The sequence below is a fragment of the Barbus barbus genome (genome assembly GCF_936440315.1).
Source record: "Barbus barbus genome assembly, chromosome: 24".
Lineage (NCBI taxonomy): Eukaryota > Metazoa > Chordata > Actinopteri > Cypriniformes > Cyprinidae > Barbus > Barbus barbus.
This window is the reverse complement of record NC_136752.1, coordinates 15,832,856-15,851,763: the sequence shown is the minus strand read 5'-3', so window position 1 is coordinate 15,851,763 and position 18,908 is coordinate 15,832,856. Positions and strand designations below refer to the sequence as shown.

The window sequence follows — 18,908 nt, the reverse complement described above, 5'->3', positions numbered from 1 at the left end:
ATTCCTTGCCTTATCTCTACTGTTCCTTCTCATTTTCCCGTTCCTCACCTTACTTTCCCTGTCCCGTTTTCTTTTCCGTTTTGTTCTTTACTTACTTTTTGTTCCTACTCTTGTTTATCTTCCCTACCTGGCCTTTCCTGTTACATTTCTTGTTCCTTTTGCTTGCGTTTCATGTTCCTCTACCTGCCTTTTTCCATTTTCCTGTACTTTTTTCCCTTTTCTTTTTCCTTTTCCCTTTTCCCATTTGTCCTTTTCCTTTTACCTTTTACCTTTTTCCATTTGTCCTTTTCTCATTTCATTCCCTTCCCTTCCCTTCCCTTCCCTTCCCTTCCCTTCCCTTCCCTTCCCTTCCCTTCCCTTCCCTTCCCTTCCCTTCCCTTCCCTTCCCTTCCCTTCCCTTCCCTTCCCTTCATTTTCCTTTTCTGTTGTGTTCTTTTCTTTTCTTTTCTTTTCTTACCTTTCTTGTACTTTCTCCTGTTTGTCTTCCTTATCTTTCCTTTTTCCTTTTCTTGTTCCTTTTAATTTTCAGTTTTTGTACTTTTTCTCTAGTTGTCTTCTTCTTTTTCCTATTTCTTTCTTACCTTTCTTTTTACCAGTTATTTTACTTTACCGTCCCTTCCTTTTCCTCCTGTATTCAGCATTTCCTTTTCCTGTTCATTTTCCCTCTCCTTCTTTTTTTTCACTTTTCCAATGGTTTGAAATCCCTTGTTCAGAGACAACACTGCATAAATATATGGAAAGGAATCTTAATACTGTATGTTTTGACACTACTCATTGTTTAATATGTTTATTTAATTTTTTGGTGTAATTATTTAATTTACATAATGAAAATTGAGTCAAGACAATTAAATGAATCTTAAATGGAAAAATATCTGAATACCATTAAACCATGGCTATTTCACGGTACATTTTGCCAGCACCACCTCCTTACAACAAAAACTAGACATGCTGCTTCCAATTACAAGTCCTCACTGGTTGAGAAATATCCCAGATAAAATCACATCCCTTTCCTCCACTTCTCAGCCTCAGAAGGCTCTTGTTCTTTACGTTGCACAGCCACACCATGCCATGCTTCTGAGTTAAATACACAGTGACAGGGCTTTCATGTTGCTGAAATGGGGATACCGTATCCCTCAGCCACCCCCCATCTCAACAAGGTGGTGTTTAAACGGAGGAAATCGGCCGACCTCCTGTGCGATCTCCATTTTAGTCTTGTCACGGAAAGCTGCAGGATTTTTTCTCCTCTTTTTGAAGGCCTTGAAACAATAATGCAACTACTGAGATCTAAAAACTGGGCTTGGAATTGATAATCAGTAGTGTTGTGTCCCTGGTAATAATCATTAAAATGCATAGCTGTGAACAAAGTAATATTTATCCAGGGGATGCGGGCGTGGCTGGGGTTTAAGACTAATCATGTGGGCCCGATTCCCTCTTTAGACTGAAAGGGGTTTTAAGCAAACAGCTGCTAAGTGTGGATTAGTGGCTCTCAGCAGTGCCGACCAAAAGGCCAAACCGAAAATAGTTTATTTCTCTTTGCTTACTGATGTGAACTAGAAAATACCTCAGCCTGTGGAATCACCCCAGACTTGTTCTCTCTGCAGTTTTTTTATTTCCTTTTCAGAAGGTTAATTAACACCACCGTTTCTAGTGATGAATTATAAAGTCATGAAAAACTGAATAAAAGGGAAAAATCATTTTATTAGGTATTTAATGTTGTCTAATTATAATGCAAATAGTAATATATGATTATGGTGCTTCATTGGCAATTCAGCCCATATGGGCATAAGAAATAAAGAGTGGGAGTAAATGACTCGTTGTCATTGGAACGTGTGAGGGTGATTCTTGTGCATAGCCTAAAGCGATCTGGCCCTAATTTCTGCTTTGTCTCTGATCCCTGGCTGCCTGTGAGATGTCCTTTTTTCCCCTCATAAAAGGTGAAATACTGAAATAATCCATTTAAGTTTCTTATTTTCCACAGTAACCTTGCCTCTAGGACATTTCTGACTGCTAGAGGTGGTGTAAAGGCAAGCATGCTAGTGCTTTTGGGGTGATCAGGAATATTAGGCCCCTGGTTGATGCAACATATGCATGACTTAGTGTGTGTTGTAATGACCCAGCAGAAAATGTTAGTGCTCAGAGTTTGATCTTTTCACATTTCTTAATGATAATTTCTTTTAATGTATCGACTTAAAACGTCTTAGGAGAAAAAAAAGACAATAAAATTCCTGCTATAAACAGTGCTATTTTAGTATTATTTACATATTATATATGTATTAATGTTTTGAATTAACTTTTAGTTTTATATCATTAGTTTTTGTTTTAATTCACTTTAAGTTTGAGCAATTTTATGATGTTTTTGCCATTTTTACTAGCTACTGATTTTTTTAAATGTACAATATTTATCTTTAATTTATTTTTATTTCAGTTTAGTTTTAGTAATTTTAGTAATTCAGCTTAATTCCAGGTAGTTACCAAGACAACATTTCAAACATTTCATTTGTATTTAATTTAATTTAATTTATACAACAGTGGCTGTAAATATAAAATTCATATGGTTTGCATATCTCTGATCATTTGCTCCTGGGAGAATTGAATAATAATTGCTTGAGTTCATATTAAAATCTCAGATTTTTGATTGCAAATCTTGAGATCTCTTCTAAAACCCTAGAAGAGATACATATGACCATGGTCTGAGAATATGAGAAGAAACAATTGAGATACTAAAGAGACATTTTCTTTCTTTCTTATGAGAATGCTTGAGGGGCAGTCCGATTCAAACACTAGATCATGCAAAATGTGAACACATGCTAATTCTCTCTCTCTTTCTCTCCATTACCATCCAGCCTGTGGTCGTGGATTCTACAAGTCTTCATCTCAGGATCTTCAGTGTTCCCGTTGTCCTGCACACAGTTATAACGACCGAGAGGGCTCATGGAGATGTGACTGTGAGGACGGCTACTACAGAGCCCTCTCTGACCCCCCATCTGTTGCCTGCACTAGTGAGTGAACCTTCTTCCTTTCCTATTCTTCCCTTATATATATGTCTTTATATCCCAAAAAACTGACATGTCTCATTCCCAATTCCAAGCAATTGTCTGTTTCCTGTCAGATTCAATTTGACTTAATAAAAAGTACTTCTGTATTTTGTGGGGCACTGTGGCAGTTGTGCCCAAGGCAAAATAAGGAGAGAGACAGGAAAATTAAAACATGTTTTAACTGCTTAGTAGTTCTTAGTTAATTTAAGTATGAGACATGATAGTCTTACAATATATTTACAGTATTACAATCTTACAGTATTTGCTTAGCATGATTTATTTTTTATAATAAAATCAACTTCGTGAAAATTCAAAAATCGTGGGCAGGTGTTTGGATTCAGTTTGAATGGGCATAACGATTCCAGTAATTACAGTTGGTACAAACGGAAGCAGATCTCAGCAGTTCTTTCCTCTCCTTCCCTCCCCTCTAATAACCACCTGTCCTCTTCTTTCCTCTCCTCGGCCATCTCTCTTTTTGAATAACACGTCTATTCTACAGCCATTGATGACTTATTTACACAGGCCAGACAGGGGTGAAAAGAGGCGTGGAGGGAGTTCAGGGTGAGTCGGTCTACCTGGATATATGCTCAAGGACAGGTTCAATTAATCTCAGGATGTGCTTCACTTGCTGAAGAAAAAGAGATGGAAGAGTCGCATCCTGTGTTCCTTTTGTTTTTTAATTATTGCACAGAGGCATATGATGATGATTTTATTTTGGTCAGCTGTGCTATGATGCTATGATAGACAACAGAGAATGACAAATGAATTTGTGTAGATGAGAGAAACATATTAGACCCTAGCTGTGCTGTTGTGGATCAGGGCAGATGTGCAGCCTATCCTATGATGACACATATATCATGCATTAATCATTCAACTACGCTTTACCTCTACAGTATTTTCCAGTATGTATCCACCCTCATTTCTTCTTTCTTACAGTAACTCCCCCACATTTGTCTCACCGCTGCTTTCCAAAAGAGATGATCACACTAAAACACGCTAGTCTAATTATTGCCCATTGCCCCCCAATCAGAGAACAGAGAAAACACAGGCCTCGAATTCACCACACAATTACTCTCATCTCCGCTGCCTTCCTCTTTCTCTTTCCTTCCAAGTACACATCAGATCTGTTACTCCCCTGACCACGGTCTGGCTGTTGTTACTCTGTCTGGGCATGAAAACATTGAAGATACTGAAAAATGCACACAGAACGCAGGGATTAAGAGTCATGTAGTTTCTCGCAATGGCTTTTGCAGAGGGAAAATTAATGGTGTAGTCATATGAGTTGTACAATGTGGAAATGCAGTTATAATGACGACACAGGCCCTTAATGATTATGCATAATATATATATATATATATATATATATATATATATATATATATATATATATATATATACATATATATATATATATATATATTTTTTTTTTTTTTTTATATATTATTAAAATATAAATTATTTTATATAAAAATATAAAATAAAAATATATACTTTTTTTTTAAAGAAATTAACACTTTTTATTCACAAAGAACACAAATGTTTCTTGAACATCAAATCAGCATATGTGAATGATTTCTGAATGATTTTGTGACAATGAAGACTGGAGTACGGCTGCTGAAAATTCAGCTTTGCATCACATGAATAATTTACATTTTAAAATATACTCAAATAGAATTTTTTTTTTTTTTTTTTGGTAATAATATTTCACAGTATTATTGTTTTAACTGTATTTTTGATCAAATAAATGTAGCAATATTAAAAAAATCTTACCAAACTTTTGGACAGTAGTGTAGAACGATGTAGGCGACATCATGCATTGTTAAATCACAAAGATATAATGTTAAAGAAGAAATCCAGATGCACAGAGAATTAAGGGAGGATTCTAAATCACAGTGAGTCATAAAGGATGTGGCAAGAGTTTGGGATGTGACAGGAGGGAAAAAATGCAAATCAAGGGGGTAAGACAAAAAACTTTTAACAAACATAAATCGCATCTCTTTTGAAGTGTTGTTCATGCAAAATACTGTCCTCACCAGACTTGTCTTAATTATCTCGGGATTAAGTTATTGTGACCATCTGAATTGTCTGGGATGAAGATTTCTTTTTTGGGGATTTAAAGCCTCATGGAACTGAATAGTAATTGGGGGTGAATTTACATTGGCTGAATAAACACCCTGATGGACAGCTTTTTAAATGAGCGAGGTGTAAACCTACCGAATCTTAAGCTCTGTCAATACACACTCAGCTCTTCAGAACACGGATTAAGAGCGGCCTTAATGAAATTCAGATTTCCAGAGTGAAAGGAATTAATATTCACTTGAAGAAAGGTCTGTCATTGTTGAAAGGAAGAAAAAACAGCACAAAGTTTTCCAGAAATATTCACTTATTTGAGATTTTTATCTACAGTACAAAATAATCCCAATGCCATGGTATAAATTCTCCCGGTTTACCACAACCTGCGAGGCGTCAAGATAAATGGGCGATACTTAGGTGAGCCTGCTGCGTTCAAGAGAAGTTTTTTTTCTTTTTAGATAGAACGAAAGAAGGGAGTTCTTGACAGCTTTCAGAGATGACATCAATCATCCGACAGCTGCGCATGGTGTCGGCACTAGCGAAGGTCTTGAAGGGGCGGTAGGAGGGTGGGACTTTGTGACAGAGAGAAAAAGAGGAAAAGGGAGAGCGGGAGACATTGAAAAAGTGAGAGAGAAAGTAAGATAAAGTGAGCGCATAACCTACATACTCTCTTTTCAGCTCTCTTCAAGCCATGGAATCATCACCTCCATTCATTGACATGTCCCTGAGGGTGAGACTTTCCTTTTTCCCACAGTTGCTAAGGGACATAAGTACAGTAATAAAACCAGCCTCTCTCGACCATCTCTCTCTGGCTCCATCCCTCAATTTACCCATGGTGCTTGGTACAAGTAAGGCCAAAGTTCAGGTACCATGTTTGTAGATTAAGGATTAGTGGCTGGACTGTTTAAACACGGTTCAGAAGTAGCGGCCCTCTGGGACCCTCATTAGTGTGGTGAGTCTTAAAGGGATAGACACTCAAAAAATGAAATATCTCATTTACTCATCCTGATGTTATTCTAAACCGGTATGACTTTCTTTCTTCTGTGGCAAAAAATCACTATAAATACAACTCGATTAGACACTACCTTTTAAAAATGTTTGGTTCAGGTTTTTTTATCTTCAGAAAGGATGCATTAAATTGATCAAAAGTCATAGTAACGACTTTTTCATTGTTACAAAATAAATGCTGTCTATTCATCAAAGGATCCTGAAAAAGTATCATGATTTACACAAAAAATATTAATTAGAACTGCTTTTTTAACATTGATAATAATAATAAATATTCCTTGAGCAGCTAATCAGCTATTAGATTGATTTCTGAAGTATCATGTGACACTGAAGACTGGAGTAATGGATGCTGAAAATTCAATTTTGCCATCACAGGACTAAATAAAAAAAAAAAACACATTTCACAATCTATTTAAATAAAGCAATTATTTTAAATTGTAATAATATTTCTCAGTATTGGTGTTTTTACTGTATTTTTGATCAAATAAATGCAGCCTTGGTAAGCATAAGAGACTTTAGTAAACATATTACAATATCTTTTGAATAGAAGAGTATATGCTATGTTTTTTGCTTATGTGTAACAAGCAGAACGAAATTTTAGTCATTATTCACTCCAATATTGACTGCAAAAGATATATAGTCAACAGAAATGTCATTACCTTTCATTAAATTGAAAATAGGATATTTGTTAAGATTCATCTTCTGTGTTCCACAGAAAAAAAAAAAGTCATACAGGATTGGAATGGCTTTAGGCTGAGTGAATGACAAGATTTTTGGGTGAATTATCCTTTAATAGGAGGAGTAGCACTAAGACAGCCAAGAGCTGCTCAATGTGCAGGTAACAACTGGATTCCTGAGTTAAGCTCCAGTGCTGCTTGGCCTAAGACTTCAGGCTTACACACACACGCGCACACACACAAGATCAGCAGGTTGACCTAATTAACATTCTCTCATAGGAAAACAGCAAGGGTAAGAATCGTGAGCACATTTTCCTGATTTCAAAGATGATTTTATTATTACTTTTTCGCATTCATTATCTCACTTTTTGGATTGGAAGGATATTCAGCTTCTTTACTAAAAATCACTGTTAGAAATGTGTCACTTAAATCTCATCTGCCAGACTTTTGACTAAAGGCTTAAAGGCCCTTTCCGTGAACGACTGTACAGAAAACACAAGAAAAAATAGAAGAGAAGTTTGCAGTTTTGTATGTAATCTTCATCAGATACTCCATGAACAGACTGTGGGCGGTTTGAGGCTATACAATCTTACACAAAAGTGTGGTATAAAAAAAAACATATTTTAAAAGAAGGTTCAAGGGGAAAGCAAAAAGTATGAGTGTGAAAGTGCACACAGGCTTTAAGCAAACTCCATACCTATTAAAATAATAGTTGGTTTGTGGTGTAGAGAATCAAGCTGTCTGTGGCAGATATTTGTCCCAGTTTCCCCCAGACTTCCTCCAGTGTCCCTGCAGAATCAGTCTCAAAGCAGACTGCAGAGGAGATGACAGATTACATATATAGAAACACATATGCGCTCGTGTGTGAAAGAGCAAATGAGAGCAGTAAACTCGGAGGGCATTTTGTTGTTAACCAGCAGACGATGACGCTCTCAAAAGTGTATGAAAAAAAAGACGACTGCAGGACTCTCCAGACGCCAGATGTACACTCGACAGGAAAATCTTGCTTTAGCCGTTTTCATTCCATACTCATTGTTTTCATCCTGGATGAGAAAAAATAGAAGAAAATATGTTCATAAATGCCAGATTTTCGATTGTGATATAATGTATACAAAGACATAAATTATGCTATTTAATTATAATAATAAAAAAAGAAGTACATTATGCATTTGCCATATGCAAATGAAAATTATGTTGTTCCAAACCTGTAAGACCTTCGTTCATCTTCAGAACACAAAATTAAGATTATTTCCATGTGACATCAGTGGTTCAACCTTGCGTCATGGTTCTGTCATGAATGCACATCGACTGACACGGAAGAGAAGAAATTGTTGAATAAAATAGCTACTTTTGTTTTCTTTGTGCACACAAAGTATTCTTGTAGCTTCATAAAATTAAGTTGAACCATTGATGTCACGTGGACTATTTTAACGATGTCCTTACTACCTTTCTGGGCCTTGAACGTGGTAGTTGTGTTTCTGTCTGTGCAGGTTCAGAAAGCTCTTGGATTTCATCAAAAATATCTTAATTTGTGTTCCGAAGATGAACAAAGGTCTTACGGGTTTGGAATGACATGAACATAAGTAATGAATGACAGAATTTTCATTTTTGGGTGAACTATCCCTTTAAATATTTGCTTGGATATGTCCACAACTTGAATTTGTTCTACATTGAGATCATGCGTGGTGCCTTGTTAGCCATCTGAAACCACCATGCCTTCATACAAAAACATTGTGCATTAAGTGATTGACGGACCGGGCAGTTTCGTACAAAGCCTCAAATCATGAAATTTGAACAACATCATGGATTGTTATTAGATTACAGTGCTTTTATTTAATGTTTTGCGAGAATTAAATCAAGACCTCTTCAGTACCTTGTCGCTTGAATAGATATGCTCAATCACAGCTTGACTTGAGTCTCAGCTGTCCATTTAAAGATAAACAATCCCTTGATCTTTGCCACTCGAGTGGAATGAGAAGGCCCTGCCAAATAGAGCCATTAGTGTTATTATTATTATTCTTACAGGTAACCATAGAAATAGAATGCTAAAGTCTCAGGAGGATGAGTGTGTGTGTGTGTGTGTGTTTCGGCTCTCCCCGAGGGGAATGGAGTAGGAGGGACATCATTAGCATCAGTAGGTGAAGTTGTGCTTGGAGCTTGAGAGATAGATACAGAGAAGAGAGAGATGGAGAGACGGACCACATCTCTTCACCTGCCACAGGTGGCCCTTTCATCTCCTCCGTTCACTCGTTCCCCTCCTACTTTGATGAATATGGATGGATGTGTGTGCCATTAGCTTTAATGAGGAGCAAACTTTAAGTGTCATATTAACCATTCGCACAATTCTAATGCTTGCTCTTTCCCCTCATTCATATGCATTGAGTGTTTTGTTAGTAAATGTCTGCAGTTTTGCAGACAGGCGGCATTGGCGACAGACGACTTTGCGTTTTGTAGTGACAAATGACCTCGACATCACTTAGGTAGAAATGCAAACCAGATAGTATATGCAAAATATATTGGTACCATATAATTTATCAGTTCATATTAGAGATACAGTATTTAATTGACCTGTATCGTATGATATTTCATACTCAGTTACACTACTTTTACATTTAGATTACTTTTGCCATCCTCTAACACTCACTTAAAAATTAATCTTTAAAACTGTTTGTAAAATATTTGAATTATTTTAAAATAATCATTATTAAAATAATTTAATAATACAGTTCAGTGTAATCTTTAAATAAAGCAAATCTCAAAATACCATTTTCATACTGTCCATTATATTTTGAAGTTATTTTTATTTATGAATTGTATATATTCAGAATCAGAATCAGAATGAGCTTTATTGGCCAAGTAGGTTTACACATACAAGGAATTTGTTGTAGTGACAGAAGCTCCACAGTGCAACAGAAAGACAGCAACAGGACAGGACACCGATAATAAAAGAATAATATACAAATATCCAAATAGGCAATGTACAAAGCAGCAAAAACACAATATATAATATAGACAACTATGTATGTACAGGTCAAGTATGTGCAAATTAGAAATGAGAAAAATAAAAATAAAATAAGTGAGTGTGGTGAATGGATAGTGTATTATAGTTGTGTGTTCCACGTTTATTGTTGAGTGTTCATGAGATGGATTGCCTGAGGGAAGAAACTGTTCCTGTGTCTGGTCGTTCTGGTGCTCAGAGCTCTGTAACGTCGACCAGACGGTAACAGTTCAAAGAGGGAGTGTGCTGGATGTGAGGGGTCCAGAGTGATTTTACCAGCCCTTTTGCTCACTCTGGAAGTCGTGGCCTAATGGTTAGAGAGTCGGACTTGTAATCCGAAGGTTGCGGGTTCGAGTCTCCGGCCGGCAGGAATTGTAGGTGGGGGGAGTGAATGTCCAGCGCTCTCTCCACCCTCAATACCATGACTGAGGTGCCCTTGAGCAAGGCACCGAACCCCCAACTGCTCCCCGGGCGCTGCAGCATAAAATGGCTGCCCACTGCTCCGGGTGTGTGTTCACGGTGTGTGTGTGTTCACTGCTGTGTGTGTGCACGTTGGATGGGTTAAATGCAGAGCACGAATTCCGAGTATGGGTCACCATACTTGGCTGAATGTCACTTCACTTCACTTCACTTCTACAGCTTTTGGAGAGTGGGGAGGGTTGTACCAATGATTCGCTCAGCAGTCCGGACTACTCTCCGTAGTCTTCTGAGGTCAGATTTGGTAGTTGAGCTGAACCAGACAGTTATTGAAGTGCAGAGGATGGATTCAATGATGGCAGAGTAGAACTTTTTCAGTAAGTCAGGTTGAACTGACTCAGCTGGCGAAGAAAGTACAACCTCTGCTGGGCCTTTCTGACAATGGAGTCTATGTGAATATCCCACTTCAGGTCCTGGGAAATGGTGGTGCCCAGGAATCTGAATGACTCCACTGCAGTCACAGTGCTGTTCATGATGGTGAGTGGGGGGAGAGCAGGGGGGTTTCTCCTGAAGTCCACAATCATCTCCACAGTTTTGAGCGTTAAGCTCCAGGTTGTTGATACTGCACCATACAGCCAGCTACTTAACTTCCTGTCTGTAAGCAGACTCGTCACCGTCCTGGATGAGGCCGATCGGTGTGGTGTCATCTGCACACTTCAGGAGCTTGACAGAGGGGTCTTTAGAGGTGCAGTCGTTGGTGTAGAGGGAGAAGAGCAGTGGGGAGAGTACGCAGCCCTGAGGAGCTCCAGTGCTGATGGTACGAGTGCTGGATGTGAATTTACCAAGCTTTACTAACTGCTGCCTGTCTGTCAGGAATCTGTTGATCGGTCAAGTCAAGTCAAGTCAAGTCAAGTCAAGTCAAGTCAAGTCTGCTTTATTGTCAATTCTTCCACATGTACGGCACATACATACAGAGAATTTAAATTGCGTTACTCTCAGACCCTTGGTGCATACAGTTAACATTTAAGATACTGACAGTAGACGTTCAAATACAGATAAATACAGTTTAAACATATGTACATACAGCTATACAGATATACAATGAGGACATTGTAGAAAAATAAAAAAAAAGATAGATAAAGTGGCATAAGGCACATGGCAGATAGAGTGCAAACCAGTTAAATAAAACAAAACTGTGCAGATATATGTGTATATGTATAGAGTGTGTATATATATATATATATATATATATATATATATATATATATATATATATATATAGTGCAAGAGGAGCTTATCAGTCTGAGGACATTGTAGAAAAATAAAAAAAGAGATAAATAAAGTGGCACAAGGCACATGGCAGAATAGATAGAGTGCAAACCAGTTAAATAAAACAAAACTGTGCAGATATACTGACAGACGGAGGTGGGGATGTAGAGCTGGGTTAGTTTATTCTGAAGGTTTTCCGTAATGATGGTGTTAAAAGCGGAGCTGAAGTCCACAAACAGGATCCTCACATAAATCCCTGGTCTGTCCAGATGCTTCAGGATGAAGTGCAGTCCCATATTGACAGCATCATCCACAGACCTGTTTGCTCTGTAGGCAAACTGAAACTTGAAATCGCATCATATGACCCCTTTAAATACAAAAGTATAGATTTTAGTTTTAATGTTTTAGTTTTTATGCAAACAAAAAAGTATAGGTGTAATATTGTCCAAAGCTTGCAAATGGTATTTGAAATCTAATATATATATATAATTGATTTTTGGTATTTTTTTTGTGAACAGCTGTTTTTATAAATAATCTGTAAACTACAAAAAGACAAAAACATCAATAAAAACTATCAGCAGATTTTGAATTCCTATGAGAGACGTCAGATGACATTTTCACCTCTTGCTAACATTTCTTATTTTTTAAACGCTCACCAGTTGCTCTGTTGTCAATCCCACAATCCCTCTTGTGAGCTCAGCTCCACTAGAGAACAGATTGAAAACGCCTATTCAGCTCCACACCAGAGGACATGTACAGGTCGCTATTTCACTTTGAGGTACAGAAATCAAACCTCTCCAAAACGGCAAACCCATGATGCAAGACGATCACAAAGACAAGTTCTAATAAAAGAGATATTGAGATATTTATAGGCAGCAGTGCTGTTATAAAAACATTAGGGTGATAAAAGCAAGGGCTTGGTGGTTGGTTAAAAGTAGCAAAGTATAAATCATTGCTTTATGAGGCGCACCAGATTCCTTGGCACTGGCGGGGATTAGGGGATGATGGGTTGTTTTCCACTGTGGTCATCCGTCTGTGAGCTGGTTATTGTAGGCTGAGCGGAATCCTGCGCTGTTGCTATTGTCGGGGTGACAACTCGCTCATGATCTGACTCTTAAATTCTGGAAGTGACTCAGACTCCCTGTCTTCCATGGCTTAGACTCCCTGTCACCCTGGCAATAAAAAAAAAGTGTTTTGCCAATTGTATCACCTCTTTTCTTTCCACAGCTCAGTAATGAATCGCTACCGAGATGAGTACCAAGGCGGTCTTATCTCAAGGTTTTCTACCTTGAAACAGTATCTCGTTGTTCACTGTTTCATTGTTTTGCTACATCCCTGTCTACATCGACCTCGGCAGCACTCAAGTTCAACTCCCCAGCATTCTTCAGCATAACATCTCTATGTATCTAGGTTACGGTATAATTGCATGTCAGGATTTGCCAAGGGCCCAGATTTCTCATATTTCCTTGGTGTTTTTGTCTCGAGAAAAGACTAGAGTGCTATTAAATATAAGTCACATGTTTATCTAAGCATTCCCCTCTTTTCTTACTACAGGGCCACCATCAGCTCCTCAGAACCTGCTTTACAACATCAACCACACCACTGTCAGCCTAGAGTGGACCCCGCCGGCCGACACTGGCGGCCGTAACGACGTGACGTACCGGATTATATGCCGCCGTTGCACCTGGGAGCCGGAAGAGTGCTTTCCTTGCGGGAGCAATGTTGGCTTCTCGCCACAGCAGAGTGGATTAACGGACACCTACGTCACCATCACCGACCTGTTAGCGCACGCAAACTACACCTTTGAGGTCGAGGCCGTGAACGGCGTGTCTGACCTCAGTCGTACCCAGCGACTGTTTGCGGCCATCAGCATCGCAACCAGCCAAGCAGGTAAGAGATTTGGACTTCAGTGGGTATTCAGCTTGACACCATTCTGATGTGCTTTTGATGCTTTTTTAGGCAAGAGGGAAGTTTTTTGTGTTGCTTGGTTGGACGGCACTCTCAACTCGAGGCTGTATAATTTCCAACCTGTGCATTCACATTTCTGTACTTACCACCGTTGGGATAATTTAACAAATTATCTGGCAACCGTGTTCCTGCAGTTCATAATTTGTGGTTTTGTGGCAACGATACTGTGGTGAACAGCAACAGATGATAAATAATAGAAGTCACTCACAAGAATACCTCTCTTGTTTCCCCTTTAGTTTTTATTGTCTGCCAGAAGAACCGCCACCTTTAAATATCACTTACAGTCGCCATGGTTGACATTTCCGCAAGACTCTGTTGAATTCTTGATAAATGATATGAGCTTTCACTTTATCCCCTGAAATTAAATGGGTGGCAAATGCTTGCATTGGTGCTGAAGTCATGGCCGCAAACATTATTAGCTCGACGAGTGGTTGCCTGTCTTTGGCTCTCCCTCTTTCTCTCTTTCTCTCATGCTCGTCTCTCGGGAGATGGCCATAATTTAAGAGCTGTTCCTGAGACTGCACATGCTAGAGAAATGCATGTATTTTAATGAACTATTTTTTATGGATCTGCAAAACAAGATTTCTCTTTCATGCCCAAGCATCCATGAAATACAATTTGCCTTCAAATGCATACTGGTTCTGGTCATTAATAAGAGGTTAGTAGACAGTGATAGCTTAGCACCGCAACTAGCGCATAGTCTGCAGTTTTGTTGTACGTGCACACATACCATATTTGACTGTTTTGTTGTGAGTCTTTGTTGTTTAGAAAAGAGATCCCACTGTATCTGATATGTTTCCTAGGGATGGTCATCCAACAACTGACTAGTTGATTAGTGAAGCTGACTTTTTCATCTAGATTATATATAATATTTTTATCTAGACATATATGTTGATTTAGTTTATATAGATTTTTAAATAATGTCTAAAATACATTTTAAATCTATAATATAATATATAATATTAGAAATATTTTTTATCTTGCTAACAATAATAACAGTAATTTATGTAGACATAGGTTGACTGGGTTATCAATATTTATTTATTTATTTTGTTAGTCTAGAAAATATTTTGTCCAATATATACTGTATATGATCTAAAATATACATTCTTGTCTATATATTTCTAAATGTATCATTATAATATATAATTTATCTAGAAATCATATAAAATTTTATCTAGACATATGTTGACTAGTTTATAGATGTTTTATATAGAAAATTAATAATAATTATATCTTGACAAGGAATACCCTAGTTAAAAAGTAATATATTTAAAACATTTCATATTTAGTTCAAATCTATTAACATTTATTGATGTATCGCTCGAGACTGATATAACATATATTATATAAAATATTTTAAATACACTTTATCTAGATTATTATATGCTATTCTCATCTAGACACCATACTAAGCAAAGTACCTAAGATCTTCAAGACAGATATTTTTGGCTGTTGTGTCTCGAGAATCCTGCTTCCTGTTCCATTCCATTCTGTTGTGCTTAGTTCAGCTGTTTTGGAATGCAAGAATGTGTTTTATGTAAACACTGTCAAAGAAATACAAAAAAGGTTCTTTTTAATCTAGACCAATTAGTCATCCAGTCATTCAGGTAACTTACAGACTCGTTGATTCTGACAGTGTGTAGTTTTGTACATCCCTAGTGTTTCGCCACCTGCATTCAAAACTCAAGCTCTCATTTGCATTTTTGTTGTTTTTATGGTTTGCAAACAAAACAAGGTCAGTGACAGGATAACACAAGCAGCTCATGCATGCACGTGTTCACAGAGAAATGAGGGAAGAGACACAGAGGGAGAGGCCATAATGACCGACAGCCAGTAAAATGAGGGAAGAACGGAGCCGAGGAGGAAGGGGAGAGGGGATGATGTATGTTTCATGACAGGGATCGTGACAGAGACACTCGCTGGAGTAAGGAGCCACAAGGACACACGGACACCTTGCTAGGTTAGGAGCAGAGAGAGAAAGCGAGATAAGGGACAGAGAGAGTAGGGGAAAAGACCCTTGTCTCAAAGTGAGAGCCGGCCGTAATTATGTCTGGCATACTGACAACAGACAATTACACCAGCCACCCTGGGCAATATTTAGTCATTAGTTATTGTCAGATTGAGAAAATATATTAGTAAAGCCCTGTTTTCTGTAGTGCCAGTATTACCGGTTTCATTTTTCATGTCTTTCAAACTACAGAGTAGGCCAAAAATGGAGGACAGAATAAAAATTGCCCATTTGAATGTGAATACATTCTAGATAGGAATGGGTCTCTGTTGTTGACAATTCAACTAGTCTTCCAATGACAGGTTAGTCATTTAAGCCTCGTTCAGACTGTTAGCCCAAATCCAATTTTGTGCATATTTGGATGGAATCTGATTTGAATAACTGACAGTGTATCCACACAGTGTATCGCAACTGTTCATATCCAATTTGTGTGTCCATAAGTGCTCTTTGGTTTTACGGAATGCTCGTTGGTTTCTATGGCAATGCTGTTGCGTTGTTAGGCCCATGCCAAAAACAGCAATACAGTTTGCAATACAGATGTTGTCTAACAACATGACAACATGCCGCCGCCGTCGTGCTGAATTATATATTTTTGTCTTATGAGGCAGTGGCAGAAACGAAGGAAGCTGGAATGTGCGACTTTATTCCATGCTTCCGTTTCTGCTGGTTTCAACACTCAAAAAAGTGTGTATACTAGCAGTATATTGTCTTTTCCCGCTTGACTTGCACTTCGCAACAACACAAGCTTGTTTCTGCAAAAACGTTTTTACATTTTACGTGCTGTGAGAACATGAAAAAGCTACGCAAAATCTGATCTGAAACGGATTTCTAAGAATACGATTTGAATTGGATTGCAAACCACACATGAATGTAGTTTTAGTGAGGTTGGCTCGTTTTGGATTTTGGTTTTGATATTTTATCATTAGCAACAGAATTTAAATAAATATTTCTTTGCACTTCTTTCAGATGATGTTGAATACAGTAATCCATCTTCTAAGTCCCTCTAAGAAATGCGTCTGATTGTGGTCAGGCAAATCTGTCTAATTATACAGGACTACCAAATGGACAAATCAACTGCACGTCCTTGAGTCTAGCTTTGCATTTTTCCACATTTGAATGAAAATAAAATGGTTGCCCACTCAATTACTCATATATTTATAGATTCACCTTTAATAATTAAGCACAGGCTCCATTTGAATACAACAGGCTCACTATGCCCTGGACAATCAGCCCCTTGTTTAGAGGCGAGATGGAAAATTTAACCCTATCTGAGCATGCTCAATTCTCTGCTCGCCGGAGCCTTACAGGCGCAATTTTACCCCTGGGTTACCACGGCAATGGATGACTACCTCATAATGGGTGAGAATGGAGCTTCCTGAAACAATAAACTGTTGGTCGGTCAGACAGAGCAGGACACTCATTAACACTGATGACTTTATCAAGGCCTTCAGAGTAGAAAAAAATAGCATCTTTTAAGCTCTTCCCAAGTCTTATTACATGGGGAAGGATACCAGAAAGAGTATAAAGAGAGATAATGGAAAGGTGAAGAGCATTTGGGGTGAGGAGCAAGAATTAAAATTGATCTAATGCACATTAATACATACTTTTTTTTTTTTTTGGTAGATTCATCAGTTTTAGCCTTGGGGGCAGCGTGCCGACATAGAGTGAATCCCAACTCGAGGACCATTCCCGTTCCCGCTCCCACTTCACTTCCTGTCAGCTCTGATCTGTCCAATCATAATAAAGACAAAAATGCCAAATATAAATCTTAAAAAAATAAATAAATCATCAGTTCGTATTATTCTTAAATAAAAACCGTCAAAATAAAACCACCCTTCCCACCTCTGCTTATGAATATGATAAAAATTTATTAAATTACATCTTCAAAAGATTGGGATCATTATGATTGTTTAAATTTATTTTATTTATAATTTTTTTTTTTAAGAAATTAAACAGAAAAACTCATTAAATTGATCAAAAGTGACAGTAAAGACATTTATAATAAAAAAAAAAATCTGTTTCATATAAATGCTGTTCTTTTTTAACTTTCTATTCTTCAAAGAATCATGAAAAAATGTATCACGGATTCCACAAAAATATTAAGCAACATGACAAATGTTTTCAACATTGATAATAATAAGAAATATTTATTGAGCACGGAATCAGCATATTAGAACGAAGGATCATGTGACACTGAAGGCTGCTGAAAATTCAGCTTTGCCATCGACAGAATACATATATTAAAATAGAAAAGCTATTTTAAACTGTAATAATTTTGCTGTGTTAATATTTACTGTTTTACTGTCTATTGATCAAATAAATACACCCATAGTGAGCAGAGAGACTTTTCAAAAAACAAAAGTACCGACCCTGAACTTTTGAATGTTATATTGAACTATACCTTTAACAGCAGAAAAGCACCAAAGAAAGACAAGGCAGAGAGAAAACAAGGGATGGATGAAAAGAAGGGGGGTGAGACCCTCTCGTCTCTCATCTATCGTCTCCATCTGCATGAGAATAAGTCGGTGCTTCAGGCACCAAGTGTAGGAGTAGAAACAGTAAGGACAGCAGAAAGCAAAGGTGCTGAGCCCGAATCCAGATGGCTATGCATCTGATGAGGAATTCAAAAATCCTCTCTTTAATTATCCTTCCACTACTGAGCGACACAATAAGCGACAAAAAGAGAGCATAAGAAGGGATGTGTCCGTATGAGAGAGGGGCTACTCAGAGTACTTATTGTTCCTCCAAAGCCTAATTACTTCCGTGCTCTCCATAAAATGGTTTTAAATAGCGACTGCTTCTGTATCGGCAGGTTCATCATCATAATTTTTTTTTTTTTTCATGCTCTTTTTTCTTCCATTGATGGCCCTTGCCATCCCCCCTGCAGACGAATGTGAATTCTCTCTCTCTCTTTAATAGCAATTCCGACTGCATGGGAAGTTTGGTGAAGAGCATTTCAATCAGCATTCTATTGTCACTTGACATCTCTGTAGAGATGCCCTCGGATGCGTCTCTCTCTCTCTCTCTCTCTCTCTTTCCTTCACTCGCTTCATCTCTCCGTGTGTCTGTCTAAACAACACCCATTGTTCTTCCCAATGCTCTTGAGTGGAAATAGCTCAAAGAATAACCATTAATATTTATTCAGGAGAGTCCTTCTGGGGAAAACAGTGTGGAATCAGGCACCGAACAGCCCTTTCCACGCCGCAGAATTCAGCAGCTAGATGTGAGACGCGCGTTTTAGATGCAAACAGCATGCGCGGTAAACAGAATCAAAGCGAGGAAAGGCGAGAAGCTGTGGAAATGGATTTTTAATGCTTAGGTTACATGTCAGAAGAGCACGATGTGCATGTTGCCCGCTGATAGCTCCCTCTGACTGTGGCCCACTCTATCTAGGATGTTGCAAAGTGTTGCAAAGTTGTTTAAGTGTTTGATAGGGAAGCACATTAACCCTG

At 38.0% G+C, this 18,908-nt stretch overlaps 1 protein-coding gene across 2 annotated transcripts in view; it reads left to right on the top strand.

The window, feature by feature from the left end:
• The window catches only part of LOC306843905 (ephrin type-A receptor 7-like), an 83,470-nt gene that overhangs the window by 16,311 nt on the left and 48,251 nt on the right, over window positions 1-18,908 (top strand). For both annotated transcript variants that reach the window (XM_079375612.1, XM_079375613.1), the window contains exons 4-5: window positions 2,844-2,999; window positions 13,032-13,367. In XM_079375612.1, coding sequence (XP_079231738.1) covers window positions 2,844-2,999; window positions 13,032-13,367 — 492 coding nt within the window. The remainder of the gene's footprint in view (window positions 1-2,843; window positions 3,000-13,031; window positions 13,368-18,908) is intronic.